At 34.7% G+C, this 27,864-nt stretch overlaps 5 protein-coding genes and 1 pseudogene across 6 annotated transcripts; 3 read left to right on the plus strand and 3 right to left on the minus strand.

The window, feature by feature from the left end:
* The first annotated feature begins 3,387 nt into the window (after positions 1 to 3,387).
* On the plus strand, positions 3,388 to 7,941 carry LOC110423684 (putative GTP diphosphokinase RSH2, chloroplastic). The gene is made up of 6 exons (XM_021437971.2): positions 3,388 to 4,760; positions 4,847 to 5,032; positions 5,629 to 6,089; positions 6,601 to 6,759; positions 6,842 to 7,193; positions 7,462 to 7,941. The coding sequence occupies exons 1-6, from the start codon at positions 4,053 to 4,055 to the stop codon at positions 7,768 to 7,770; spliced, it is 2,175 nt and encodes a 724-aa protein (XP_021293646.1). The 5' UTR covers positions 3,388 to 4,052; the 3' UTR covers positions 7,771 to 7,941.
* An 833-nt stretch (positions 7,942 to 8,774) lies between these two features.
* On the minus strand, positions 8,775 to 10,037 carry TAFII21 (TATA binding protein associated factor 21kDa subunit). 2 transcript variants are annotated; one of them, XM_021439065.2, is made up of 3 exons: positions 9,850 to 10,037; positions 9,390 to 9,652; positions 8,775 to 9,203 (listed from the first exon to the last, which is right to left on the minus strand). In XM_021439065.2, the coding sequence occupies exons 2-3, from the start codon at positions 9,645 to 9,647 to the stop codon at positions 8,943 to 8,945; spliced, it is 519 nt and encodes a 172-aa protein (XP_021294740.1). In that variant the 5' UTR covers positions 9,648 to 9,652; positions 9,850 to 10,037; the 3' UTR covers positions 8,775 to 8,942. The 2 variants fall into 2 exon arrangements, with proteins under 2 accessions (XP_021294740.1, XP_021294739.1); XM_021439064.2 differs by having other exon boundaries at positions 9,390 to 9,661.
* Positions 10,038 to 14,474: 4,437 nt separating this feature from the next.
* On the plus strand, positions 14,475 to 16,923 carry LOC110424428 (alpha/beta-Hydrolases superfamily protein). The gene is made up of 4 exons (XM_021438986.2): positions 14,475 to 15,470; positions 15,587 to 15,679; positions 15,784 to 15,851; positions 15,952 to 16,923. The coding sequence occupies exons 1-4, from the start codon at positions 14,757 to 14,759 to the stop codon at positions 16,067 to 16,069; spliced, it is 993 nt and encodes a 330-aa protein (XP_021294661.1). The 5' UTR covers positions 14,475 to 14,756; the 3' UTR covers positions 16,070 to 16,923.
* Positions 16,924 to 19,132: 2,209 nt separating this feature from the next.
* Positions 19,133 to 21,845, plus strand: SPL2 (E3 Ubiquitin ligase family protein). The gene is made up of 6 exons (XM_021438701.1): positions 19,133 to 19,651; positions 19,757 to 19,858; positions 20,050 to 20,220; positions 20,360 to 20,481; positions 20,937 to 21,056; positions 21,260 to 21,845. The coding sequence occupies exons 1-6, from the start codon at positions 19,295 to 19,297 to the stop codon at positions 21,546 to 21,548; spliced, it is 1,161 nt and encodes a 386-aa protein (XP_021294376.1). The 5' UTR covers positions 19,133 to 19,294; the 3' UTR covers positions 21,549 to 21,845.
* Positions 21,846 to 22,874: 1,029 nt separating this feature from the next.
* Positions 22,875 to 24,883, minus strand: LOC110424522 (GRAS family transcription factor). Its single transcript, XM_021439110.1, has one exon. The coding sequence runs from the start codon at positions 24,828 to 24,830 to the stop codon at positions 23,082 to 23,084; it is 1,749 nt and encodes a 582-aa protein (XP_021294785.1). The 5' UTR covers positions 24,831 to 24,883; the 3' UTR covers positions 22,875 to 23,081.
* A 1,658-nt stretch (positions 24,884 to 26,541) lies between these two features.
* On the minus strand, positions 26,542 to 27,209 carry LOC110424394 (germin-like protein subfamily 2 member 4 pseudogene; annotated as a pseudogene).
* Positions 27,210 to 27,864: the final 655 nt, after the last annotated feature.

Raw genomic sequence — 27,864 nt, forward strand, 5'->3', positions numbered from 1 at the left:
TAACAAGTGGTTTTAGTACAGTCATTAACAAGACTACTTTTCTTAATTTATTATTAACTAAAAAAATTATTATATACATCAATAATGGATTTTTTAAAAAATCTACAAACAAATCAGATGATATTTTTTTAATTTTTGACTACAATATTAAAAGATTAATAATGTGTTTTATTGTAATATATTTATAAAAAATTAATAACTTAGTTAATTACCAAATAAATATATTATTTTATCCAAATATTTAACTTATTAGTTAACGTATCATCAACTTACTTAAAGAATTAAAATCTATTTTTTAAAATAAAAAATAAATAAATTATTAAATCTCATTTATAAAATTTAAAAATATTTATCACAATATCATTACTTACCCTTTACCTGTATGTGCTTTCCCCGTGTTTAACGCATGATATATCCTTTATAACAAAATAAAATTTGTATTAACTTCCTATAAAATTAATTCTGTTTAAAAAAATGTGTAAGTTACGGAAGAAATAAAAGGATAAATTCCACATACACCTTTTATGATATTGCTTTTTTTCATCTAGCACATTGAAGTTTGTTTTTTTATATATAAAATTTTGCTTTAGTTCTATTCCAAAAAAGAATAGCATTATTAAAATTTTTCAATTAGTTTGTTGTGAATAAATAATAATAATCTTTATTTTAATCTTTTTGTATTTTATTTGTTTAATTAAAAAAATATTTCAACAGTGATTTTTCATTTTTTTTTAGCAGAGACCATCTTACCTCTTCTAGTCATGGGTAGTACCAAAGTCTTTATGCATGCTAAAAATGTTATTATTTTTTAAAAAAGTGAAAAAAAAAACATAAACAAATTATTTGGATAGAATTGATTAAGACCTTTTAAAAGAGAGCATGCGCATCTAGATCATCTTTTACAAATTTTGAACATAAACCTTAATAACTCAGCATTAATAATGATCTAAATAAAAATAAAATCAATACAACTTTAAAATGAATGAATCAATCAAAATTCTTTTAATAAAAATAATAATAGAGGTAATCACTGTATTTATTCAAATTTAATGTTCAGAAAAATAATCAAAAAATGAAAAAGGAAACTTTGAAAATAAAAACAATGATTGAATCTTTTGAATTTGTTTTTGTTTAGATTTAGAAGAGTGAAGAATCGGTGAGGAATCTCGATCACTTCAAGTGGGTGAAGGAATTGGAATTCAAAAAAGAAAACACTCCTTCTTGTTCGGATAGTGAGAAAGTGAGAGAAAGTGAAAGAAAAGTAAAAAGAAAACATAAATATTGATTTTTTTTAATTAAACAAATAAAATATAAAAAAGTTAAAATAAAAATTATTATTATCTGTTTATAAAAAATTAATTGAAACTTTTAATACCATTATACCTTCTGAGAATGGAACTAAAAAGATTTTACATGGAAAAAAATAATTTCAGGTGCTTCCTGAGAAAAGATCCCTACAAAGGGTGTCGGTAGAATTTTATCAAAATAAAAATTGTCAAAACAAATGCTATGCAATTTTTTTTCTTTAAATTGATAACTACTTGGCAGCTACCCCACAGTTTGGAAATTATACGGTGCCAATTTGACTTTGACCCCATGCACAGCATTCTACCCATCACAAAAGTCCAACAGTGGACCAAACAGACAAACGGTCCGTGATTGCTCCTATATTTAACACGGCTCACACGAGATTAAACCCTGGTGGAAAGCCCCTAAATTCGAGGAGCTGAGTCGACACACAAGACACCACGTGGACAGAGCGAGACAGTCACGGACGGTGACCGTGCCGCGACCGAACCCGGATCCCACCAAATCAGGCGTCTGCACAATTAACACGTGTTCGCCGACTACGCTGACCATATAGCATCGCCGGCTGCTGATGACACGCCACGTGCCGCCAACGAACTGTCACGAAACTATGTTTTTGGCACAAAAAAACAGCGCCAAGAAAAAACAAAGCGGGAAGATTCAAGGGAACTTGTGTGTGGGAAGGACCAAAGTAGGGAAGTCCTTATCGTGGAGTAGAGTGTGGTCTAGAGCTTCTCCACAAAGAAGGAGAGAATTATTCCATCACCTCACTGTAGATTCCCCATTATGCCCTTTTCTGAAAATCATCAATTAATAGTATTTGCCACTAGATTTTTTTTTTAATTTTAATTTTTTAAATCTTGCATGGAACCACTTTATTATTAAAACTAAATGCTCCCAATGTTATAAGTATTTTTATTTTTTTCTTCTCATTTTATTAATATTTGAATTAAATCCGAATGGCAGTTGGATTATAGCTTCCCCTATCCCCATCCTAATCCACAAGCGTAGATAATTGCAAAAAACAATTAATTAATTATTTATAGAATATGACGCCATAAAATAAATATAAAAAAGATCCAATGGAATCCTCATCCATGAAGTGAGCTATGCACCAGATAAGAATGAAAATATCAATAAAAATGGACCCCACTCCATCTTGTTGTGCGCCAAAAGCAACTAACATAAATCATGTGGGTATATTATTTTGAAATGTTTAACAACGCTTTCTTGTAAAGCTATGACACTTGAGTTCCAATGTCATTGCCATGCCAACACTGCCTTCAGATAATAATAAATTAATTAAGAGAAATAATTATATCAAGAAGATAAAGACCAAAATGAAGTGTCATAAACAATAAATAAATATATTAATATTTTTTGTTAAACAAATTAAAATATTTAAATCAAATTTAATCTTTAAAAAAATGATCCCATGTCATTTTAAATAAACAAATTTCTCTCACTTTGACTGTTATTAAGATTATCTGTTTGGTTTTTCCTCCTAACTTATATCATGTTAGTTATTTCAATTTTATAAATTTTTACCCTTTTTGTCACTTTATGCTTAATTCTATCTTATCAATGATAAGGTGTTCATATAATATGTATTTTATATGAATATGAAATTAATTTATCCATATTATATCAAGATATACATACACTGAAAAATATAATTATAAATAGATATCACAATGTAATGTAATCCACTAAGTTGTCAATGCATACATAAAGTTTTATTAGCTTAATTTTTAAATGCAAGATCCATTGAATGCTGGTAATTTGGCCATCATGCATCTAACTTTATACTAAAAAGTTTTGGTTTGAGTCATTAATACAAAAGGTTCAATCCATTATTTATTTTCCTAATTAAAAATGCTTAAGAACATGGCAGAATTTACTTTAATCATTAATCAGTTATTAATTAACCAAAAATCCAGATTATCCAAAACGGAAAGCAAAGTTGGATCCTTGAATTTGTCTGGATTCAGTTAATCCCGTCAATGACCAAGGACACCTCCGTAATTTCGACGTTCCTTTCCCTGGCCGCAAAGCAATAATAAAATAACTCATCCCCAGAGAAGAGAAGGGGAAAAAGGAAAAAAGAAGAGTTCTCAAAGGAAAAATCAACGAAGGAGAAAGAAAGCTCTCTCTTTCAAGCTTTCATTTCAATATTCTCAAGCGTCTTTGACTCGCTTTTTTTCAAAAAATAAGAAAATTGCTATTTTTCTTTGTTTCGTTTTTTCTTTAATTGTCCATTTCTAAGTAGAAAAAAATGTCTATATATTTGTAAATACTGTAGCTTTAAATTTCTTCTTTTCAAACAAACTCGTCCTTTTGATTCTTTGGTTTTTCTCTTCTGTGTATATATAAATATACACGTAGAATCAAAGAAATTTCTTTGATTTGTAGTTTCTACTATTGAGATCCCATTTGGGTCTCTTTTTACAAAATTCATTGGTTTGTGATATTAGAAAGAAACCTTGGGCTGAGAAAATTGTTGGGTTGTTTTTTAAGAGAAATTTATTGGGTTTTTTAGTGAAAAATCAAAATTGATTGTTTCATTGAAAAAATTGTTTGGGTCCTGAGAAAATTTCTGGGCTTTGTTATTTTCTCTAGAAAATTAGTGGGTTTGTCTGGGGTCTCTGAAAATCTTTGCTTCCCGGGAGGAAAGTACTGGGTTTTGATTTTTAATTAATAAAAACCATTTGTTTTGTGGAGTCGATCTGGGATTTTTGTAAGCCATGGCGGTTTCAACAATAGCTCTTTACGCGAGTCCACCGAGTAGCGTGTGCTCCACGCCGCACCAGATCAACATCAATTCTCACGCTTCCTACGATTTCGACTTGAATTCAAGATCTTCATCTTCAACTTCCTCAACAACGGCTTCCTCTTCTTCCCAGAGACCCATTGTCGGGGGCCTATCATGCCTCTTCTCCTCACCTTCGGTAAAATCAAGCTTTTCTAGCGGTGGAGGAGAGGATTTAGGGTCCTACAGGGGGGAAGAATTGAAAGAATTAAGCAGTTCATTTTGTTATTCATCGAGCAAATTCTGTGGTTCTTCTTTGAAAACCTCTCAGAGCCCAGTATCGGTGTTTCAGGGCCCCGTTTCGTGTAGTAGCAGCAGTCCTCCAACGAGAATTCTTCGCGAAAAGGGTGCTGATGGGAATTTCCAGGGCTCGTTACGTGGTGGGACTAACGGGTTGTTCAGTGGATTCGTTAGGAGTGCGTTAGGGTCTTGTATTGATTATGATTCCCCGAGTTTTGAGGCGCAAAGTAGTGGTTTGGTTGATGAATTACCGTTTACTATGGAGGATAATTTCACGGATGAAGTGAATCCGGATCCTTATGCTAAGGAGTTGCTTTTAGGTGCGCAAATGAGGCACGAAATCTTTTGTGAAGATTTTGTAGTAAAGGCATTTTATGAAGCCGAGAAGGCGCACAGAGGGCAGGTACAAACAGAGAAATGAATGATAACTTTGATTTTTTTTTTTTGTTGTTTAAATTTTGTTTTAAGGTGAAGTTCTTTGTCTTGTAGATGCGCGCGAGTGGTGATCCTTATTTGCAACATTGTGTTGAAACTGCTGTGTTGTTGGCATCCATTGGTGCTAACTCCACGGTAGTTGCTGCAGGGCTTTTACATGACACCCTCGATGATTCATTTTTGAGTTATGACTATATTTTTAGGACATTTGGTGCCGGGGTTGCTGATTTAGTTGAAGGGGTAAGAGAGATGAATTTCTATTCTTTATTGTGTTGCTTGATGTTTATGCTCACACTATGCTGTTGCTGTTAAGATTGTTTCTTTTGCTTTGGAATTTGGCATTTGACGCAGCTTTCTCCCGATCTAAAATCATCCTAACATCTAAAAGTGTTTAAGAATTATGGAATTTTTGGCATCTTCAGTTAGTAAAATGATCCAATGGTGCACGAATGAATGAAGTATTTCTGATGTCATATTTAGTTAATTGGGAAAATTGCTGTAGCTTATGGGAATTTAGTTGATGTGGATAAATAATCGTGGATGAGTTTGTAATTAGAAATTACAAGGCTCTTGTGTAGTCTTTGTGGTACATGTTCTTAGTCTTTGGTATTTCAATTAACATATTCCCCAGATGTTATAATTTTAACTTCATTTTCATAGTTAAAAAATCTAGGTATAAGCTTCCCCAAATTAGAGCATTATGGACAGCACATTGATGGCTGCTACTTGGCTGTTATAGGATCCTTGTAATTTTCTTGCATTATATCAATTGACATTCCTTTGATAAAAGTTTCGAGTTATTAGCTTCTAATTATTTAATTGTGGCATTCACATAGGTCTCCAAGCTTAGCCAATTGAGTAAGCTAGCACGTGAAAACAATACTGCAAGCAAAACTGTTGAGGCAGATCGCCTGCACACCATGTTTCTTGCCATGGCAGATGCAAGAGCAGTTCTTATTAAATTGGCAGATCGATTGCATAACATGATGACACTGGATGCATTGCCTTCTCTCAAGCAACAGAGATTTGCTAAGGAGACTTTGGAAATATTTGCACCTTTGGCCAATCGTTTAGGAATTTCTAGTTGGAAGGAGCAACTGGAGAATCTATGTTTCAAGCATCTCAATCCAGATCAGCACAAAGAACTGTCCTCTAGGCTTGTGGACTCCTTTGATGAGGCGATGATTACTTCTGCTATAGAGAAACTTGAGAGGGCTCTTAAGGATAAAGAAATTCCATATCATGTTCTCTCTGGACGACATAAAAGCTTATATAGCATTTATTCAAAGATGTTGAAGTAAGATCTCTCTTTCTTGCTTGCTCTTGTATACACGGACACACACAGTCCTGCTTCCAAGCATGACTTATGTTCACTCTGACATGCACAAACTCACACACATGTTGGTGTGTGCACGTCCAAACTATCTAAAAATGTAATCTTTTTTTCAGAAGAAAGACTAAGCAAGTTTTCTTGGAAACCTCTTTCTAGATTTCTTTTGACTAACTGATTAAACAAACTTTGTAGGAGTAGGCTGTAATAGTGTAGATGTTAGTGTGGGAGTGAATTGTAATTTGAAGCAGTAAATTTACCATGTTTATGATCCTGTAAGTCTGTAAGTCATATGTTTAATGACATCTGTTTCAGTATCTAATGAAGTGTTAGTACTGATGTGTATTAATTGTAGCAACATATTTATGTGTTCTTATCTGCCTGTATGGGAGAGCTAAATGATTTTATGATGGCACTAGTTCTTGTATTTCTCATGTTATTTAATCTTAAAAAATTTACATTATTTTATTTTTTGTAGGAAAAAGTTGAGTATGGATGAAATCCATGACATTCATGGACTTCGTGTCATTGTCGAAAATGAGGAAGACTGTTACGAGGCATTGAGAGTAGTTCACCAGTTATGGTCTGAAGTACCTGGAAAGCTCAAGGATTATATAACTCAGCCTAAGTTTAATGGGTAGGTTAAAGTTTATATGCTTTGGTATTGTTCTTGGATGAAATCTAAAAATTCTGAAGTTCCTTCTAATTTGAATGTGCAGGTATCAGTCCTTGCACACGGTAGTGATGGGCGAAGGCACAGTTCCACTTGAAGTTCAGATTCGGACAAAGGAGATGCATTTGCAGGCTGAATTTGGATTTGCAGCTCATTGGAGATACAAAGAGGGTGACTGTAAGCACTCTGCATTTATACTTCAGATGGTTGAGTGGGCTCGATGGGTGGTGACTTGGCACTGTGAAACAATGAACAAGGACCAATCTTCAATTGGCTCTGCTGATTCCATCAAGCCACCCTGCACATTTCCTACTCATTCAGATGATTGCCCATTTTCTTATAAGCCTCACTGCTGCCAGGATGGACCTGTCTTCATCATTATGATCGAAAATGATAAGGTATGTTCCCTAAATGAGGCTTTATTGCTTTAATGTTGGCATGGTCATCGTGCGCCACATACCTAAATTTTATCTTTCCTTTCAAACTGAAGGCAAATGTGAAGTGAACCCATGCTTTTAAGTAAACATGGTAGTTGACCCTGTGCTACATCTGTGCTTTGGGAAGGTTTCATTTTACTACTGAAAGAACGGTTCATCTAGCAGTGCTTCCAAGTTTTTATATAATCTGAAGTTTGGTCTGAATATTTTTGGTTCGTGAATGTTGCAGATGTCAGTGCAAGAGTTTCCTGCAAACTCAACAGTGATGGATTTGCTGGAAAGAGCTGGGCGGGGTAACTCAAGATGGTCTCCATATGGGTTTCCTGTCAAGGAAGAATTGAGGCCAAGGCTGAACCGTGAGCCAGTGAGTGATCCTACGTGCAGGCTGAAAATGGGTGATGTGGTGGAGCTAACACCAGCCATTCCTGACGAGTCTTTGACGGTGTACAGGGAAGAGATACAGCGCATGTATGACCGAGGTCTCTCTGTTTCCAGTGCTGGGCGTCCGGCTAGTAGCATGGTTGGCTCAAGAAGTTAACCCTGTTTGATTGTTTCTTTATGATAAACCCAAAAGGGAAAAAAAAAAAAAGCAATGGGTTTTCCTTGTATATAAATGATGAATATTTGTACAGAACAAGCTCTATGGTTCTGTTACTAGGAACATTAACTAACTGGATTCAACAAAGATTAAATCGATTGATTTCTCATAGTTTCTGCCACTAATGCAATTGTATGTTAGATTTCATAATCGCAAAACAGCTTTGGTTTCTGTCCATGCTTAACAACAGAAAATCTCATTTGTCTGATGGATACTTGGGGATTTGGCTTTCAAGACGCTGGTTTTGGTACTTATTGCAATGTTTCACACTTTGTAATTTGAGTAAAAGGCCCCTTTTTGACAGCAAAATTTGAATCCAAAAAGGCTCATTTTACAGCGAAAATTGAACCAACCGCGAAAATATGATGAATTTCTCATCCTGTTCTGTAATATGGCGGAAAATGTTCCTTTAATTTTATTTCCAAAATATTTTTGAAGCATATATTAACATATTTTGAATTTAAACTGATCATACATATCGAGGGAGCATAACTCTATTTAGCTAGAAGTATTTTAAATTTATTTTAAAAAATCTAACAATTATATATATTTTTAAAATTTTTAAAATTTTTAAAATTAAATTTCAACATCTCACTAATATCTTAATTTATTCAAGTATTGTTGAAAATATCGTCTTCTTTTAAAACATTTTGACTCTTTACAGCATTTTTTCACAGTAATATCATTCATTCAAAAATCCCAAACCACAATTTTTTAGGGTAAATTTTCACACAATTTTCCACAACAATTTCTCACATCATTTTCCCCAAACCTATTTTTTTAAAACTCCAACAGCAACCCCAGAGTAGGCCTAATATAGTTTTTGTGTGGCAAAGACCTATGTTGCTCCTCTACCTTCAAAACCACATTCAGTTCATAAGCATACAGAGAACATTGTAGTGCCCAAATTGCCAAAGAGGAATGTAACGAGGAGTGAATCACACTTACACTAACACTGGAAGCAGAATTTTGATACCATTGAAATGATCCTTTACATACCACCATGATAACGGATAAACAACCTTTTCTCTTTAGTAATGATACAACTTCATGCATAATATCCTACACGAAGGGCTAGCTGAAACATCTTACAAAGCTAACCAATTGAATCCTCACTTTGAGCGCTTAGCCAGGGGAAATGATACTCTTTGAGAAGTTGGCTGCGGCATATCCGTCTTCTGCTCTTGGGAGGGATTAGGATCAACACTTTCTTCATCCTCTTCCGTCTCTTCCACTGCCTGCTTCCTAGGGATAGCAAATTGGTAGTTTGTATTGATCAACGTATCCTGGTCAGGAGGGATGGCGATACCAGGTGCCGGTATGGCCTTCGGCAATGGAACTTTGTTCCGATTTCTTGCTAACTCCAATAGCACCTAACAACAGGAAAGATGGAATATTTTTCACAATTTGCATTTATACAAACAAAAAGAAACTATCAATGAAAAGGAGGTGAAATACACGGCCATTCAAGAAGAGAACATTGTCAATCGATCAAAAGCTATAACATTAAAACTTTTGTTGTTGAGCATCAAGTGGGGAAAGAGTGAAAGCAAAATTACCTCTCGCGGTGGGGGTTGTGAGAAGCTGAAATTGACTTTGGATTGAATAGCAAGCTTGACATCATCGCAGTCGATGGTTTGCTTCCCAGCATGCTCCGAGTAGACCTGCGCATCTGTCAATACGTCCACAACATAACGATACCACAGCTCAAGAAACTGATGAACAACGCGAGGTTCATAGTCCTCGACACCCATTGATTTCAGCAACGACTTCACAATCTTAGCATCCCTTGGCAGGTCCTCCTCCCCTTCTGCCATTGCCCCTTTAGTTACTTCACCCATATCAGAAAGCCAATGTTAGAATAATCGCAGATTCGTGCGCAATCCAATTCGCACAGTACAAAGGGCCCATGAAACCTCTTAAGCTTTTAAAGAAGTAAAATTAACGAAACAAACAAGAAAAGGATTGAAAATCGGAAACCCTAGGTGGATTGGATGGAGAGAGAATCGGTGGAATTACCTTGCGGAGAGATCGATGGGAGCAGAAATTGCAAGAGTTGCCGCTGCAGAGGGTGAGATCGAGATAGAAAGGAAGAGACTGAGAGATTCGAAAGCCTTGAAGTTGAAACTCGGAAGCCGATTGCTTGAGGGAGAAAACGCAGAGGACTTGTTCGGGTCGGGCCTAAACGAGTAACGAAATTTTATTTTATTTAAGCATAATAATTGAGACTACTATGGCGATAAATGAGATTTTACTACATTTAAGCATAATAAAATATGAAATTACTAGGATATTATAAATATATATTCAATAAAATAAATACTAGTTATTGTTTATTTACTAACGGTGAATTTTCGTCTTGTAATTAGGTCTATGTTGTTGTCCTTCACAAGCTCATAGGCTTAAAACACTCAATTTAACATATTGTTCAAAGAAAGAATTTAAATTAGGATGAACCAAAAAAAAAACAATATTGAATAAATAAAAATTAACTGCAACCTATTCTTTCCAACTACACTACTTTCATATAAATTACATTAGAAATTTACAATGTATTTTCACAAAATAAGTTGAAAAAATTTATAAATTATTTTAAAAAATTCAAATAAAATTTTATTCTTCTAATAGTTTAATCAAATTTTTTATTTTTATTTTAAATCAAATAAATTCTTATAATTAATTATTAATTAATTATCATTAATTAAAATATCAATTGTTCTATTATTCTCACCTCATGTTAACGTGACATTGACATGACATTGATGTAGATGGTAAAAATATCATATGATCATGTTATTATGTTATGTCAAAACATCACGTTATCATATCATGTCATTATCTATTATATTATTATAACATATCATGTCTATTATAACATAACAATATATTATATCAACATTACGTAATATAAAATGACAAGCAACATCTTGACTAATAACACATAGTTAATATGATATTCACGTAAAATATGAAAATGACACATTATTATGTAATTATATCACATTAACATATCACGTTGTCATTCATTGTAATATAACAACATGTTAAGTTAGTGTCATATGAAATAAAATGATAAGTGAAATATTGACTAACAACACTTGATGCTAACGTTAATGTTGATATGACATTGACATGGATGGTGAGAATATGATATAATCACAGCATTATGTAACATCAACATGTTATATTATCATTTATTATAATATGACAATATGTCATGTTAACACCACGTGGTATATAATAACAAATGGCATCTTAACTAACAATAATTAATAAATTAATAGTTATAAAAAGTTATTTTAATTTAAAATAAAAATATAAAAAATTAATTGAAAGTGAAACAAAATTAAAAATTTATTTGAATTTTTTTTTTAAAATTTACAAATTTTGCTATGCTCCTTCGATGGCCTACCAACAGGCAGCCTAATTTTTTTTAGGAAGAGAGATTCGAAATTAATTTTATTGAGTCAAATACTTAGTGAACCTTAAATGTGGGAAGTGAAAGATTTGGCTATAAAATGGCATAAACCAATTCTTGGATGGAAGGATATAGCTATATTTATCCATTTGGTGTATATCATAAAGTTCAATTGTGGTTTGCCAGAAGAATTGGCACGCATAATCTTTGTTACTTATATAGTATGAGACTGTTGAATAAAATGCCGGGCTCAGAATAAAACAGCACTGGAATGCCGAGCTAACTTTACTAATGCAACTTGCTACTTTTTATTTTTTATTTTTTCTTGTAATATTACACGACCTTTGCCTTATTTGTTAAAAACCAGCAAATACAATAAAAATGGAGTAGAATATGCTAAGGATAAGCAATAAGTCATCTATCTCCAAAAGAATTCTTGGACAGATTCTTGCCATGACAGCACAAGCATAAGCATCACCAAGATACCAGCTAGTCCCCATGATGAACCCCCGATTCTGAGCACCCACGATGGATCTGGAGATGGAATGATCGAAGCTCTAGCTCCACTTTGCATCGATGAAGAAGATGATGTAGTCCTAATGGCAACGATAAGCCCTGCCAGAACCATCGGAAGAACGAATCCGGAGCTCAATTTCATCTCATAATAACGCGTCTCGTTTTTCCCCCTAACGTACAATGGAGATAGAACCACTGCTGTAATCAGAGCCAATGCCATGGCTACTCCTCTTTGAGATGTGTTGTTTCCGCTTGCGTAAGTGTATGTAGCCATTGCCAGACTCTTCTCTCTCTCTCTCTCTCGCAAAAGAAATAAACCAAATTAATCTGCCATAAGATTGATGGAGGCCATGATTGAATTTATAGGAGGAAGAAGATAATACGAGTGAAGGAATCTAGTTGGAAAGCTTGTAATTGGATGACAAAAAGTGATAAACAGCCGTCCAAAAAGTGAAAAAGAAGAAAGGTGAAGGGACTGAATTATGAGTAAAAATTAAGGAAAAGGTCAAAAAGGGTGGTGAAGGAAAGAAAGAGATTTCAAAGACTTGGAAGTAAGGCATCTTTTTATTTAATTTTGGCTGTGTTCATACTTGGCCACAAGCAATGCTAGCTGTACTGATTCTTCATTGGAATGTAGCTGTTTATGATTCACATCCCTCTCTAACATAAAGCTACATGTATACACACCCACACAATAGAATTTCTAGGACTTATGGGATCTTCCTGTAGTGTCTAGTGAAAAAGACAGTATCTTATTACCCTAATCAGGATCTTCTTTCATGCTTCTTTTGATATGAAGATGGCACAAAAACCCTCTCTGGTCTCAAAATGTCTTAAACCAGTGGTTACAATTGCTGCTTCCTTCGAACTGATATCAAAATTTTGCACATATTTCACAAAGATTGCTTAGGTACGTGCAACTCATGTGACAAAAGGCCTGAATTTAGCAATTTTTTTATGAGATGATAACTGCAAAGTATTCTTTTCTATATATTCCCTTGGTTTTGAGAGAGATATATACCAACCATAATTTAGGCAGCAAATAACCCAAGGCTACAGCCAAGTAAGATTTAATTTTGATATATAAAATACCAATTTTCCGAGGTTATTCTTGAAAGGCATAATGACAAAACAAGTTCTCAATCTATATTACAATTCACATTAATAAGCTTCTGCTTTTATATTATTATTTTTTCTAATTAAAATTGATTTTGGATGAAAAATGATGATATAGTAACTATTTTGTTAACTTATCCATGTTGACATACACGTGACATATATATATATATATATATGGAAAAACTTTAGATGATGTGATAATTATTTTGTTAAATAAAAATATTTAAAAATCAATTAACTTTGATTATAAATAAAATAAAAATAATATTTTAATTGTTATCAAAGTTAATTGATTTTTTAAGGCAAAAGGAGGGAAGTAAGCCTGAGTTTTCCTCAAAAATCAGTTCATTCGATAAAGGAATTGCCCTTTGTTGGTCTAATTTTCTTAATTTCAAATCCCCTTCCCCCCATTGTCTTTGCTTTTCGCAATTTTGGTTTTCCCAATGTGGTTTAAGTCAAGACAAACCGATTCCTATAAATCGCAGAGCCACTTCACTATATGATGATGCTTCATTTTGTCGTAATATTTGACCTTGACAAAGCTAGGGAAGGGAGAGGGTAAAGACTTGATGTGGTCGCATTAATTAATTGTCCTCTTAATGATTAAATGATGGTTACTTTGTCAACTTGTTGGACTAATCGGCCATCATCTCCCTAGATACGCACCACCTCCCTTAATTTCTTGGGCCATTTCATTTCCCTCTAATTAATTGTTGCAACTTCAATGCCATGATATTATCGCCCATTCTTGGCCAAAAGTGCTCAGAGCCTATCTTCTCTTGCCTAAAAAAACTGTTTTAAGTGGAGATAAGCCGCAAGTTGCTCAATTCTTCCAAATAAGGACAAAATATGTCCTGTCGTCACTTTACGGATTGACATAAACATTCAAAATTAACATTAACTAATCATAATTAAAAAATTTTATATTCAAATTCACTTATTGTCGATAACTTATCAAATACATAATTCTCTTTTTAAATTATAAATTTAACTTTTCTTCAATTTCATATATCATATATTATATTAATTGATTGAAAATTTTGAAAATGATAATAAAAAACGAAATTTGTTATGATATTTTTTTTATCTTAACTTATGACTTTTTTTTTTTAATTTTTTTTTTGTTGGAAGACGGGAGGTTTGGGATTTAGTTTTTTAAATAGAAAATATATGTGTAATGTATTTATATTGAATCAAGTTTTCGACTGCTCTGACATTACATGTCTAAAGAGTATAAGAAATTGCTATTTTTATATGTTTAATGCCTGTTAAACAATGTATTGAATATAGTAAATGGATACGGACCAGCTCTTCCCTTGTATATGCTACTGGCTGCTGCTTATTTTATTAATGGTTTTTCTTGACATAAATATGTTTAATTAGGTCATAATAATTCAATTAATACATATTTGGCAGGGCATTGACAAGTTATTTATTTATTTATTAGTTTTTGCTTTTGCGTGTGAAACTAAGATTAAGGTTACGTTTTAGACAAAATCTTTTGAAATGAAGGTTTCTTTGGTTTTAAGGAGTGCATTAAAAACTATAATTTTATATCTTTTGATTTAAATTGAAACTATTATGCGTGAATACTCAGGACCGTAACTCCAAAACCATCCAAGTGATGAACACTGAGAGCAAAGCAGTGCACGTGTAGCAGATTAGGCCTTATGAATTATCCAAAAATAGTATTACCTTCCTGTAAATTACAGGATATATAGGTCAATCGAAAATTATTAGCGTATCTAGCAAAAAAATTCAGGTGATATGACTTACCGAGAAGTTTTCGATTAGTTTGAGTATTGATTTGATACAGCATATTTAATACGTCTGAAAATCGTTTCTGAAATCTGATTCCCAAGCAAAATCAGCAATGGAATCCACAAAGCTCTGGCATGTCATCTCCTTCTATCTCTCAAGCGCCTTCGCCATCTTCCGCAACCTACTTCTTTACACCCTTAACTTAAACCAGTCTCCTTTACTGACCAAATTCATGGACACGATCTTATCTCTTTATTTTCGTTTTTGCAATCTGTCTCCCTGCGCCACTGATTTGGATGACCAAACCACCGTCCATTTCTGGGTCGCCAATCACCGACGTTTTAACAAGCCATCTCTTGTCATGGTCCATGGCTATGGAGGCAATTCACTCTGGCAGTTTCTTCATCAAATTGGTCCTCTGTCTAGAAAATTCAATGTATATGTCCCGGATTTGTTGTTCTTCGGAAAATCTCACTCGAAAAGCCTGGACAGGTCTGATTTGTTCCAGGCTAAATGCTTGGCAGACGCGTTGAAGAGGCTGGGAGTTGACAGGTTCTCTGTTTATGCAATTAGTTATGGAGGATTCGTGGCGTATAGGATCGCTGAGATGTACCCTGATGAGGTGGAGAAGGTCGTGATCTTGAGCAGTGGAATTCTGTATACTGATGATCAGAAGGCAGAGCAGTTGAGGAGAATTGGAAGGCATCCCTCTGAGATTCTTGTTCCCAAGAACCCGGATGATTTAAGGTTACTCGTGAATCTGTCAATGTACAAGCAGAATTCTCTCCACTGGCTTCCTGATTTCTTACTTCGCGAGTTCGTAACTGTGAGTTTACTGTCTTTGGATTTGGCATTTTGACCGTTTATGTTTGCTCTTGCCTCAATTAAACGAGCCTTGCTTGTCATCTCAAAGAATGATAAAATCAAATTTGAGTCTTTCAGATGATGTATGATCATCGTCGGAAGGAGAAGATTGAGCTTGCAGAGCACTTGGTGGAGAAGAAAGCAGATACCAACCTTCCTGTTCTAACTCAGGTTGCTTGACTACAGCCCTACTTTTTGGTATCGGTGTTTCTCATTTCTAGTAAAATTACCTGTCTGTTCTGAATCTAATAGATTGGGATTGTGTTTGGGTGAAGGAAACACTTATAATTTGGGGGGATCAGGATAAGGTTTTCCCATTAGAACTTGCACATCAGTTGCAAAGGTAAATAGTAGCAACCCTTTTCCATATCTTTTTAGTAGTTACCATAATTCTAAACTTTATTTCAAATCTGAAGGTTGGTGTGATAATTTCATGGATACAGGCACTTGGGTTCAAAATCAAGGTTGGAGATTATCAAGGATACAGGGCATGCTGCTAATATGGAGTCGCCTGATGAGGTCAATAAATTGGTTATATCGTTTGTTTCAGGTTGCTCCTAGCGTGATCAAATGAATACGATAAGATTGTACTTCAAACATATTATATCAGTTAGCAGTATCCTTTTTCGCTTTTTAATTTTGAGCAAATTGACAATCCGATGAAATGCTGATATTTGTCTAAAGGAAAAGAGACTACAGGCAAGCATGTTAGTATAATCATACCCCTAGTCAGTTCCAAGTAATTTATGACTCGCCCGAAAGGCCTGGATGGCCTCAAAGATTGCTAAGGCTGCTGCCCCTGGATTGGAATTGGATTATGAGTTTTGACCTTAAAAAGAATTTAAATCTCCATTGGCTATTCTTACCCACCGCAGCTATAATAACTGTTCACATCATATTTGAATTCCTACTCAATTGTGGAAATGGTGGATGACAAGGGAAAGTGGCGCATGTTTTCATTCACATGGACTGCAATCTGAATGAAGTCGGGCTTGACTGGTCCAGATTCTACCTTCATACATGTTTTTCCCCTTCTGAAGGAAGCGGGAAAGCCTGCTACAAGGAAAAACCAAACTAAACTACCAGAAAAGAGGCAGAGAGCAAAGAAACGAAAGTAAACAGACTAATGCTAATGCTTCTGAATACCATCCTTGAGTCCCCAGCGTTGACGAGATATATTACTTCTAACATTCGAGACAGAATAGTTGAATACATGTAGATAGGTGGAGAAATCAACGAGAGCAGGCGCTGGCGTTGTTTATTGGGCCGGTCGTGCATTTTGGGTCTAATTCTTCCATCCTATTTTGTGAGATGAGATGAGTTCTACTCATTGCCATAGCTTTAATTTATGTCAGTAATTTTAACTGCTTATGTTTATTTATTTATTGTCAAATATATATATATACACACACACACACAAATATAGAGTCTTATGTTAACTAAGAAGAAATTACATTAAAAGCTTATGAAGTTTGATTGTTGCATTTTGCTCATTTTATTTTCATTTTGATTTAACTAGGTGAAATTATTAAATTTAGGTATAATATCTAAATTTTTTTAAAATTTTAAATAAAATTCAAATAAGTCTTTATATTTTATTATGTTCAATCAAGTTCTTATATTTTTATTTTAAGTTAAATAAGTTTTTATTTTAAATCAAATAAGTTTTTATAATTAATAATTAACTTAATCAAAGTATCATTTGTTATTATATGCTACGTGATATTAACGTATAATATATTGACATATCATAATTGATGATGACTTGACATACTAATATGATTATATGACATTTTTCAACTTCTATATTAATGTCATGTGGATATAAAATGATAAATGATAATTATTAATCATATATGCTTATTTGATTTAAAAATAAAAATATAGGAACTTGATTAGAGGTAATAAAAGAATAAAAACTTATTTGAATTTTCTTAAATAATTTAGAAGTTTATTTGAGCATTATGTATTAAATTTAAAAAATAATTTCTAGATAATATTTTTAAAATAAATTAATTTTTATTTAAAGATTCTAATGCTATTTTCTAACTAAAAGATGTAGAGATAGATTACACAAAAAATTCAATTGTTGTGTATTATTTTATTTAAAAGTAAAATACACTAACCCTCTTAACTTTTGATTATAATTACACATGGATCAATTAGTATTTAAAATCAAAAGTTTACTCCAAACTTGTAAATAGTGTTAATACTTAAATGTAAAATGTCTAAAATACTCTTTTTTCTTTTTCCACTCTTTTCCTTTCATTTAGGTCGACTAATGTACATGGAATGTTAAATTTGGTTAGATTATCCCATGGGAACGTAAGATCTAGTTGTGCACTCTAGATCTTGTGCTCCCTTGGGGAGCATCAGATTGTGCTTCATTGGGCTCCCCAAAAGAGCACTAGATCAGTACTTTTCTGATTTGGTCGAATTTGGCACTTTTTGACTAGATTTGACTTCGGGGTGGCTAATCAGGAGAGAATTTTTTTTAATAAGAGAAAAACTTATAATTTATATAGTGATAATTTTTAAAATTAATTAAGGGTAAAATTATCTTAAAAATATTATTATGTCATCAAATTAATGAAAACATTGACGGTTGATCAACGACAAGACTTATGTATCCTACAAAATATTATTTTAAGAGAAATTATTCATTTTGAATACTAATAGATTCGCGTGTGATTATAATCAAAAGTTAAAAAATCGATATATTAGATCTTTATTTAATTACTTTTTCTAAAATAATATGCTTTATATTATTTTTCAAACAATAACAATAAGATAGTAAAAAAGTACTAAAAAAAGTGTGAAATTTAGACCTTATTTTGAAAAATAAAAAGCTAAATGCTCAAATTGGGGTTAAACGTTTGAACAATTTTTCAATTAAGAACTAAATGTTTTAATTGTAATAATTGAGGTCAAATGTTTTTGATTCTTTGTAATTAAGAATTAAGTTGACAGGTGGATGAACTATGCATTACACGTGATAGAATATAGCTTGAGTTGATGACATAGCTGCTTACTCAACACATTATCCAAGTGGAGTTATGTTGAAAAGTTAATTATTACACGCTATATTAAAATAATATAATTATTATATATTATGTTAAAAATTTAGTTATTACACGTTATGTTGAAAAATATATTTATTATATATTATATTGAAGATTTAATTGTTACACGCTATGTTAAAAAATTTAATTGTTACAAGTTATCATGAAAAAGTTGTTGCGTACTACATCAAAATTTGAATCATTTTAATCTGATAACACTACCTTTCAATTAAGATAAAATTTTAAGTCAACATTCACAATCGATACCTTTCACTTTAACTTTTAATTGTAAGGAACTAAAAATGTTTAGTTCTTAATTGTTACAATTAAAACGATTGGTTCTAATTTGACAAACTTTGTCTCTAAATTGAACATTTAATCAAAATAAAAACATACTTTATCTAAATTCCGTTTCGGTTGAAATCCGACCCACATAACCATACCCGTGCAAATAAAAATCACTTAATAGAAAAGTGCCATGTCACCAAAGCCTTGTGATTATCATTAATTGACCAAAAAACCCTCATTTCTCACTCATATTAACCAACCACCCCAGCACAGAATCCAAAACCGCCCCGTTAGCAAACAGTTAGCACCCATCCCTCTCCCTCTCTCGCGTGCTCAAGCAGACTCTCTCCTCATTGAGATCACCCTGGACGTTGGTTCCGTCTGTCCCGCCACCGATTTCGTGACCTCCAATGTAAAAGATAACTAAATTACGAATATGTCCTCACAGGAGCAAGCCCTAGCGTCCTTAATTTCACAACTAGCCCTCTCCTTCGACGGCGCCGTTTTAGGCGTCGCCCTAGCCTACGCCGCCGTCCGAACAATTTTCAGGTTCAAGTCAACCTCCACTGCTCTCCGTAAAATTCGTGTTGCACCGTCGCTTGGCGTGGCCGACCTCCGTTCCGTCCTCGAAGAGGACAAGTCGGATTCCACCGAAGAACCTATCATCGTAATTCGAGGCGCCGTTGAGGCGAGATCGGCCGGCGATGGACGGAGCTGGAAGAGCCTTAGGAGTAATGTGCTTGTCTCTCAAGAGTCCGGTGATAAAGCTGTTGTTATCCAAAGAACACAAACTGTACGGTCCGTTAATATAAAAATATTTTTATATAATTTGAGTTTTCTAGTTTTAATTTTGATTAATTAATAATTGGATTAACTTTATTCTTTCTTTTAAATGAAGTATATTTACCATGAATGGAGGGGATTTTTTGGATGGACTTCTGATTTACGTGCTATCATCGGAAGGTCTTGGAATAAAAAAGAGTCCACTTCAATGAGAACGGTTAGTTAAAAAATTTCCCTTTTCCCTTAGGTTAGAAAATAAATAAATATTTTTTAGGCTCAATTGTTTTAGTTGTGTAATGCTTTTCATTAGAACTTTTTCTTTTTTGTGTTTGTTCAAGCATTGGATTTTGTTCTGTTTTTGTTATAATATTCTTTCTGGTCCCTTTGTTGGGTATTAATGTTTTTCAGGTTCCTTTCATTCTGGTTGAAGGCGGTCAATGGCCCCAATCTGATTGTGTCATTGTGAACATGGATGGTTCAAGGCATCCCCTGCCCCTAACTACAGTTTATCATCAATTGCAGCCTATCAATGCTTCTCCTTATACATTCCTTCAGGCTTTGTTTGGTCATGAATACCCTGTGAGTTAAGAAAGATGTAAAATTTATATTACTTCTTTGAAGCTAGAAGTTTATATTGCTTACGGATTGTGGTCTTGCATCATTTGATGTATTACACATCCTCAACTTTGTTGAAATCATAGTATTATTTGTTTTTAAGGTTGGTCTGCTTGATGAAGAGAAAATTCTTCCCTTGGGAAAGGAAATCACTGCTGTTGGCATTTGCAGTTTCAATAATGGAGTGCCTGAAATCAAGTCATGCAAGGAGCTTCCTTATTTTCTGTAAGGGGGTTTGCTATAGACAGTATACTGTTACCTTTTCATTTATTTACTTTTGGGACTTGCAAATTTTCATGCTAGTAATGTGAATCCAAAAATCTAGCCGTGCCTAAAAATTTTTGTTTCTTATTTGGGCTTGGCTGATTTAAATTTTCATGCACCTAATGTGAAATAGAAAAGCATAGCTGTGTTTCAAGATTTTTGTTTTTTATTAGGACTTGACTATACCTAAAGTGCTAATTTAGTTGCGTTTTTTCTCAAAGTGTCATGTTTCATTCTCAGTTTCATTATTGACTTAACAAGTTTAAAGAGAGCAATGACTTTAAAATTGGCCATAGCCCAGATTAACCTGAAATGTATATCTCTTGCTTCAAACATATATATATATATATATATATATATATATTTGAAAAGCTTGCTTCAACATCTTACAAACCTCTTCATGCATGCAACTGCAGTTCTGACAAGACAAAGGATCAGATGTTGTTAGATCTTGCCTTCAAGACAAAAATACTATTGTGGAGTGGTGTCGTCCTTGGTTCACTGTCTATTGGTATCCTTGGCTATGCTTTTGTGAGGTATTTTGTTTTAGTCTAATGATCTTCTTTTTTCTTCTCTTACTACTGAAAGTTTCATTCTTGGATTTATCTCTGATAAAAGCCTGTAGACCATGTCAATCATAATGCAGTTATGCACATTCTTTTCTTAACTTTGTGACTACACAATTGCCTTGTTCACTTTGTTTAAGATAAACATTATTTGGTTGATGAATTGCCTTCAGGAATTGGAATAAATGGAAAGAATGGAGGCTAAGACGGTTTCAACTATCAACTCATGCTGCCCCTGATGATGCCACCTCTCAGATTGCTGGGGATGAGGAGGCAGGTGATGTTCCAGATGGAGAGTTGTGTGTGATCTGCTTGATGAGGAGAAGACGGTCTGCATTTATTCCATGTGGTCACCTTGTTTGTTGCCAACATTGTGCTGTATCAGTTGAACGAGAAGTGGTACCAAAATGCCCTGTTTGCCGCATGGCAATCCGTAGTTCAGTGCGTATATATTCTTCTTAAAGAGAAAATGGTTGCTGTATTTAATTTTTTAATCATGGTACAAGATATTGACACCAGGGTGGCATGGAAAATCGTCAGGTATAGTTCTAAGGCGTTCCTTGCAGTTGAAGCCATAACTATAGCTTTTGTAACTGATTTCCATAGCATTGAAAGGGGCTGGAGTTATTTGGAGTTGACTTAGCTGCATAGCATGGTTGGGGTGATATGAAGGGAATTAAGTCAAACTAGAGATTCTTGTGCTTAATATTTTTTATGGAAAAAACTTACAACCCTGTTAAGTTCTGATTTTGAATTTAATTTTATTTTCTCCACTTTATGTAGATACTTGAACTAAAGTTTGTGTATATCCCTAGTAAAGGATTGAAGCAAAATGTATATTCCATTTCCTCCCTATGCCTATAATCTAATTTTGAAGCATTGAGATTGGAGCTAGAATTCTTCAATTAAGTTAATGATTTACTACTTGGATGAAAGAACATGATAATATGATAAAATGTCATGTAGATGGAATGAAGAATAGCCAATAAATGAATATTTATATGATGTTAATTGGACCATCAAGGCTGTTAGCAATGCGGTCAATATTTGTTCTTATTTGCTTGGGTATGACGAACGAGTTGTTGTTGGTATGCTTGGTGGGATAAGGATTATTGTAGGTTCAGCTTTGCTTGGGGGAGCATTTCTGAACTTTGTATCCATTTAGTTAGGAATCTTATGATTGATGACTTTTAAACGGGTATGGAGTTGATCAAATTTCAGTTCATGCCTTTCACTTGCCAAAAATTGAAATAGGAAAAGGAGAATAAGCTACAAAAATTGCTTGCTGGTCTACTAATCTGAAGAGCAAAACGGCACTCCAGTTGAGTTTGCATTTAAAACCCAAATTTCTACCTGGATTTTTTATGCTTGTTCTTGATATTATTGTCAAAAGAATGAATTTTTTTTTAAGAACTTTAGTAGATAATATTGAACTGTTTACAATGTCCTTGAAATGAATGGTATATCCATATTTCAAGAAATTCGATATGCTTGCCAATGGAAAAACTTGATTCTATCTCAGATTGAATCAACTCAAAGGCATATGCAGCTTGCCGCTTGAGAGTGTACCTTGTAGGTAATTGTGTCCTTTGCAGCTGCTCTTTCCGCTTGAATTAACTCCTGACGACAAACAGGGGGGTATTCGTGATGGCAGTTCCCTCGTTTGCCTATGTTCTCATTGTTTAGAGAAAAAAAAAGAGAAGAAAGGATTCATTGTACGGTGATGCAGAGCTAGCAATTGAGTTTCGTAGATAGAAATTTACTAGTTACGAGAAAATTACTATTGCCTCTTAATGTTTGCTGGAGATCTTGGATGTAACCATTGTCTCCATTTTTCAAAAGATTGAAAGTAGGCAAAAGAATTGCAGTGTTGTTTTATGCCAAAACTGATTGAACACTAGACTGCAAACCATCCTTCACACACAGTTTTATAATTACGAACTTAATAGCAAGCATTATAAGCTAGAATAAAGATAATAAAATCAACAACTGCTTTTAACTCCCTTCTTCCTTGATATATAGCTTCCACAACGAACAAAAAGAAACAGGCTGCCCTCTCCACCATAATCCAACGCAAGCGTCTTTTTCTTCAACTCTCATCTCCCAGTTACTATCATACTTCCTCAACAATGCTCGAGCTCCATCTATGGCATCCTCCCCGAACACTTCTCCAACAAACCCCACACCTCTCATCCTCTCACACCATTTCTCTTTCCCTTCATTCATCTCTCCTTGGTTTGTCAAAGCCTTCGCTGCTTCTCCTTCCATTACTCTTCTTTCTTCGCTCTCTCGTCCTTTAAATGCTGAGCTTGTTGAGTCCAAAAACTTCCATAGGTACTCAACTCTCCGTGAGAATCCTGTTGCGAAATCTCCACAGTTGCTGCAGCTACAGTCCATGTTGTTCTCGCTCAGAATCACCCCTTTTGGCTCTAAACTTCTTAGTACTTTCAAGAACTCCGTTCTTTGATCAGGCCTGTTGTGGTTTAGATGATGTAGTCTGAATTGGGCGCAAACGATTAAGGTTTCTCCAGGTGAGTTGTCAATAGTTTGTGTATTAAGGTTTTGTAACGGATGGGTCTCGAGTCTATTTATTTGCAAATTGATGTTCATGGACTTGGCGAAACCAGGAAGTCGAGAGTAGAAATCGTGACCTGGTGGACCAATAGAAAATGGGGTGTCCATGATTTGACTCTTTTCAGCTGTGGCTGCAACGACGGTGATGCGAACCAGAGGAGGAGGCCCTCCAGAGCGCCTAGTCAAGGCCTCAAGAAGTGTAGGCCATTGCACACCATGAGATACCCCAATATCAAGAATGTGAAGATTACGAGTCTTATCAGGCTCTTGAGCAAGAATCTGGAGTATGGAAGCGTTTGCTACGTTATTAGGGAATGCAAACCAAGGACTAACCTCATAGAATTTGAGTAAAGATCGTTGAAAGAACTTTGGCTCCGTGGAAGCAAAAGTAATTAGCCCTGTGGAAGCAGAGGAAGAGGTTAGGTGGTGAGTCAGGGCTCGTAGGCCATGGTCTGCAAGGCGGTGGTTGGCATCTCCGGTGGATGAGGCGAGCTCATTGAGAACATACAATAGATGTTGCACACGCGTCAGGTTACCGGTAGTTATGGCTATGGCACAAGGGTTCAGTAACTGTTTTGCCCATCTCCCCTCGTTGTTATTACCGTTATTACAGTTATTTCCTGAAGACTTGTTTGAATTTTTCTTGTTTCCAGCTGACCTTTTATTGGCCACCACCTCTTCAAGTCCTGCCTTTCCTTTTTCGTTTTCGTTGATCTTACTGCTCTGATTCTTCTTCTGTTGACGATTCTGGGCTGCCCTTGGAACCTGGTCGTCAGAGGGTTTCCTTTTCTTAGATGAATTGGGTGGCAAGCCAGGATTAGGAAAGGAGGAATCATACTGTATCAGGCTACTGTTAGTAGTATTTGCAACAGCACCAGCAGCAGTTGTGGGGCTATCGATTGCAGTAGCGCCTATGTTAATCAGATCTTGACCTATATCTTGATCCTGATCCCACCATTGGTAGCTATTGATCTCGCCTGAGTTGTAAGGATCATCCAAGAAAGATGGAAGGAATGATATCGAATCCTCGAGCCAGTCTAAGATATGATCCGGGGTTGGATTTGGTTCTGCTTCCTCCAGTGTCATGATCCTTGATTGAAAACTGTGTTTGAAACAGAGAAAAAAGGTAAAAAGAGAAAAGGGTCGAGAAATATAGAGTTGTTTGATCATTGACCAAAAGAAAGAGAGAGGACAAGTGCTTGGAGCCTTGTTTTTGGAGATTGTTAAAACATAAAATAATGTATGGGCAGTGACGCAGCTTGGAAGTAGACGGTAGAGGGAATATTGAAACTGTTGGTGTGCTGTTCATTTGGAAGATGTGATGTTTTTATTACGTTTTCTTTAAGCCCGTAAGAAAAGGAAGAAACTTTTGTCTCTTTCAGGTTTTAGGTAGTAACATATTCGCCTGGATGTCACCGTTCGGTTGAGATGTACAAATGACGATTGAAGAGAAGTTGTCTCGAAGTTTCAGGGATTGAGATGAAGCTGAATTTGGGGCTTGAAGAGACGGCAAACGCTGTTTTTGCTAATTAAAATGTGGGGGCGTCTTCTTGTGTTGGCTTGGCAGTGGCCATCCACCATAGGAGGCTGTCCTTGTTTTTTAGTCCCTGGATCCATTCCACTTTAGCCACTCCTTTTTGATTCATTTGCTTTACAATTCTATTATCAGATGTGTGATTTTATACGTCTTATGATTAAATCTTATGTTTGAGTTTGTCATGACCCATCCTATTCTCAAAAGAGTTGACTAGCCCAAATCCCATTTGTAGCAAAAAAATTTGAAAAAATATGATTGGGACACATCGGACATGTGTTTTTTCTTTTTTTGTTTTTGGAATGGTAAGATAATTGTATTGATAGAGTTGCACAGAAGTGCTATTACAAATTAAAGGAGGTGCTATAAAGCTTCGGCTCCTAAGCAGAAACAGCTTTGAGACAATAACATGCAAGGCCATAACATGAAGACACTCAGAAGATAAACAACTCCTCAATACATTCAACGGGGACCACTAACGAAAGCAAAATTGAATGATACATAAAGAACCTGGAAATCAACAGGACACAACAAACTTCCGATGCAATTTCACAGCAAGTTACTTGCGATGAATCGTAAAATCATAACACAGCAGTAACACAAAGGGCCAGAAAGACAGATAAAAATTAATGGCCAAAGCTGGTAAAGGTTACAAGATGGCTGAGAGATGGTCAGACCTGATTGCTCCGGCTTTTGCAAGTCCATCGGCCAAGCTATTTGCCTCCTTAATGATGTGGGTAAAAGAAGTTAGATATGTTGTTCATGCACTAAGAAATCGAATTATGGTCTAAAATTTATCAGTATTTTTGGAATCACGTTCAATAACGGGTTAATTTCATTATTTGTAGTTTAATAAAAATTAATGAAACTATTTACAATTTACAGACAAAAATGGCATTTTCATAAAAGTGGCAATTGCATTTTACTAAATCATTGTAGTAAGGCTTTCACATGGTTTCCTTTTAGTTTAGTTATTTATTTTGAGAACCACTTAATAAAGAACTATATAATTATATTATAGTGCTAAAATGTTTGGTAAGTAGGATCTATGACATACATATGTTGGGTTGGTAAAGGAATCGAAGCGAAGAGAAAAGCAGAGGAATCTTCTTCCGCTTGTTGTTATGGTTTCGACTCAATTGCTTTATAATTCTCTGATCAGAAGTGCGATTTCATACGTCTTATGATTAAATCTTATGTTTAAGATTGTCATTAACCACTCTCTTCGCAAAGAAGTTTTTTTTTTTTTGAAAAATGAATATAGAATTAATACCAAATAGTACTCTAAGTTAAGTATGGGGAGCCAAGGTTTGATGATTTTCTCCTCAAACTCGAGGGCCTCTTTTCTTACCTTTTCTTGGGGCCAAGCTTGTTTTTGATTTTGTTGACTTCCTTAGGGCCAATTTGGAAGGCCTTGGTCAAGACATTGTCTGGCACGGGGGTGTTGAGGTAAACAATGTTGCAGCGATTGATTGAGTTCCAGGCAGTTGGCTGTTGAATCCTGCGATCACGGAAGCTGGCTTGGCACCATTGTTCTTCTGGAAATGAACAAGACCCTTGGGAAAGACAAAAATGTCGCCTTTCTTGGTGGATTTGGAGATCAACTTGTTTGCTGTAGTGATGAATTCTACATCCAATTCACCATCAAGAGCAAAGATGACTTCAGTGGCACGGGGGTGAGTGTTGGGTGGGTTGAGGCCACCAGCTTCATAGTCGATGCAGGCAAGTGACACGCCTAGGATGTTAAGCCCTGGAATTTTGTCAACGTTGGCTCCTGTTACAACTGATCCGACCGAATTATTAATTGCTCCTGGATTGGCTAGACCGCTCAAGAAAAAATCAGCTTCCGTTACATTTGCTTCGTCCTTGCGTGGACATCCATTCACCTTTATTCCTGCTGCTTTGTTAGCTACGCAGAGATCCTGGAGATGATCAGGGTCAGATGCAACCACGCCGAAGAGGGCAATAAAGACGAAGAGATATGAAAAAACCTTGGCTGCAGCCAAGTGGGCAATAATGGATCAGAGAAAAAGCTGAGAAAAGTTTTTGTTTTGATTGTTGGGAGAGAGAGGGGTTGTCTACTTCATATATAGAGAGAAATGGTTATGGACTGGGTGGCATAGATGTGACGTACAAGTTTGGAAACAGGCTTCATCTTAAAAACAAAACAAGTTGAAATGGAAAGAAATAGCAATTAATCAAAGTCTGGCGGAGTTAATGTTTTCTGGCTTTTGGGATGGGACGGGGCTACCAACGCTTTGGCTTTCCATTTTTTTTGTGTCTCAAAGACTTGATTAGCCCAAATCCTATTTGTAATAACGCTTTCCACATGGTTTACCCTTTTTGTTTACTTATTTATGTTGAGAACCACTTAATAAAGAACTATATATATAATTATATTCAAGTGTTAAAATGTTAGGTAAATTAGGATCTCTGAAATACATATATTTAGTCAAAACCATTTTATACTTCTGTTCTTGGAGAAGATATAAATTAAATAAAATTAATTATTTGTATGCAGATAAGTAATTTACTCAAAAAAGTACTTTTGCATTCATATATCTAAGTATTACACATTCTATTTGTTTATGCGTTAAAATTTAAAAATGAAATGTTGTGTATTTCTTAATTGACATTTAAAATTGAAAGTACAGAAAAAAAAATAAACAA

This window comes from Theobroma umbraticum, unplaced genomic scaffold (assembly GCF_002168275.2).
Source record: "Theobroma umbraticum cultivar Fairchild unplaced genomic scaffold, ASM216827v3 scaffold_204.0, whole genome shotgun sequence".
NCBI classification, from domain to species: domain Eukaryota; kingdom Viridiplantae; phylum Streptophyta; class Magnoliopsida; order Malvales; family Malvaceae; genus Theobroma; species Theobroma umbraticum.

Coding starts and splice junctions, on each gene's coding strand:
- LOC110423684 (XM_021437971.2), top strand. CDS start 4,053: ATGGCGGTTTCAACAATAGCTCTTTACGCGAGTCCACCGAGTAGCGTG. Junction 4,761..4,846: donor AGAAGGCGCACAGAGGGCAG/GTACAAACAGAG, acceptor TTTGTCTTGTAG/ATGCGCGCGAGTGGTGATCC. Junction 6,760..6,841: donor ACTCAGCCTAAGTTTAATGG/GTAGGTTAAAGT, acceptor TTGAATGTGCAG/GTATCAGTCCTTGCACACGG.
- TAFII21 (XM_021439065.2), bottom strand. CDS start 9,647: ATGGCAGAAGGGGAGGAGGACCTGCCAAGGGATGCTAAGATTGTGAAG. Junction 9,204..9,389: donor CACAACCCCCACCGCGAGAG/GTAATTTTGCTT, acceptor TCCTGTTGTTAG/GTGCTATTGGAGTTAGCAAG.
- LOC110424428 (XM_021438986.2), top strand. CDS start 14,757: ATGGAATCCACAAAGCTCTGGCATGTCATCTCCTTCTATCTCTCAAGC. Junction 15,471..15,586: donor TACTTCGCGAGTTCGTAACT/GTGAGTTTACTG, acceptor TGAGTCTTTCAG/ATGATGTATGATCATCGTCG. Junction 15,852..15,951: donor CTTGCACATCAGTTGCAAAG/GTAAATAGTAGC, acceptor TCATGGATACAG/GCACTTGGGTTCAAAATCAA.
- SPL2 (XM_021438701.1), top strand. CDS start 19,295: ATGTCCTCACAGGAGCAAGCCCTAGCGTCCTTAATTTCACAACTAGCC. Junction 19,859..20,049: donor AGTCCACTTCAATGAGAACG/GTTAGTTAAAAA, acceptor AATGTTTTTCAG/GTTCCTTTCATTCTGGTTGA. Junction 20,482..20,936: donor AAGGAGCTTCCTTATTTTCT/GTAAGGGGGTTT, acceptor ATGCAACTGCAG/TTCTGACAAGACAAAGGATC.
- LOC110424522 (XM_021439110.1), bottom strand. CDS start 24,830: ATGATCAAACAACTCTATATTTCTCGACCCTTTTCTCTTTTTACCTTT.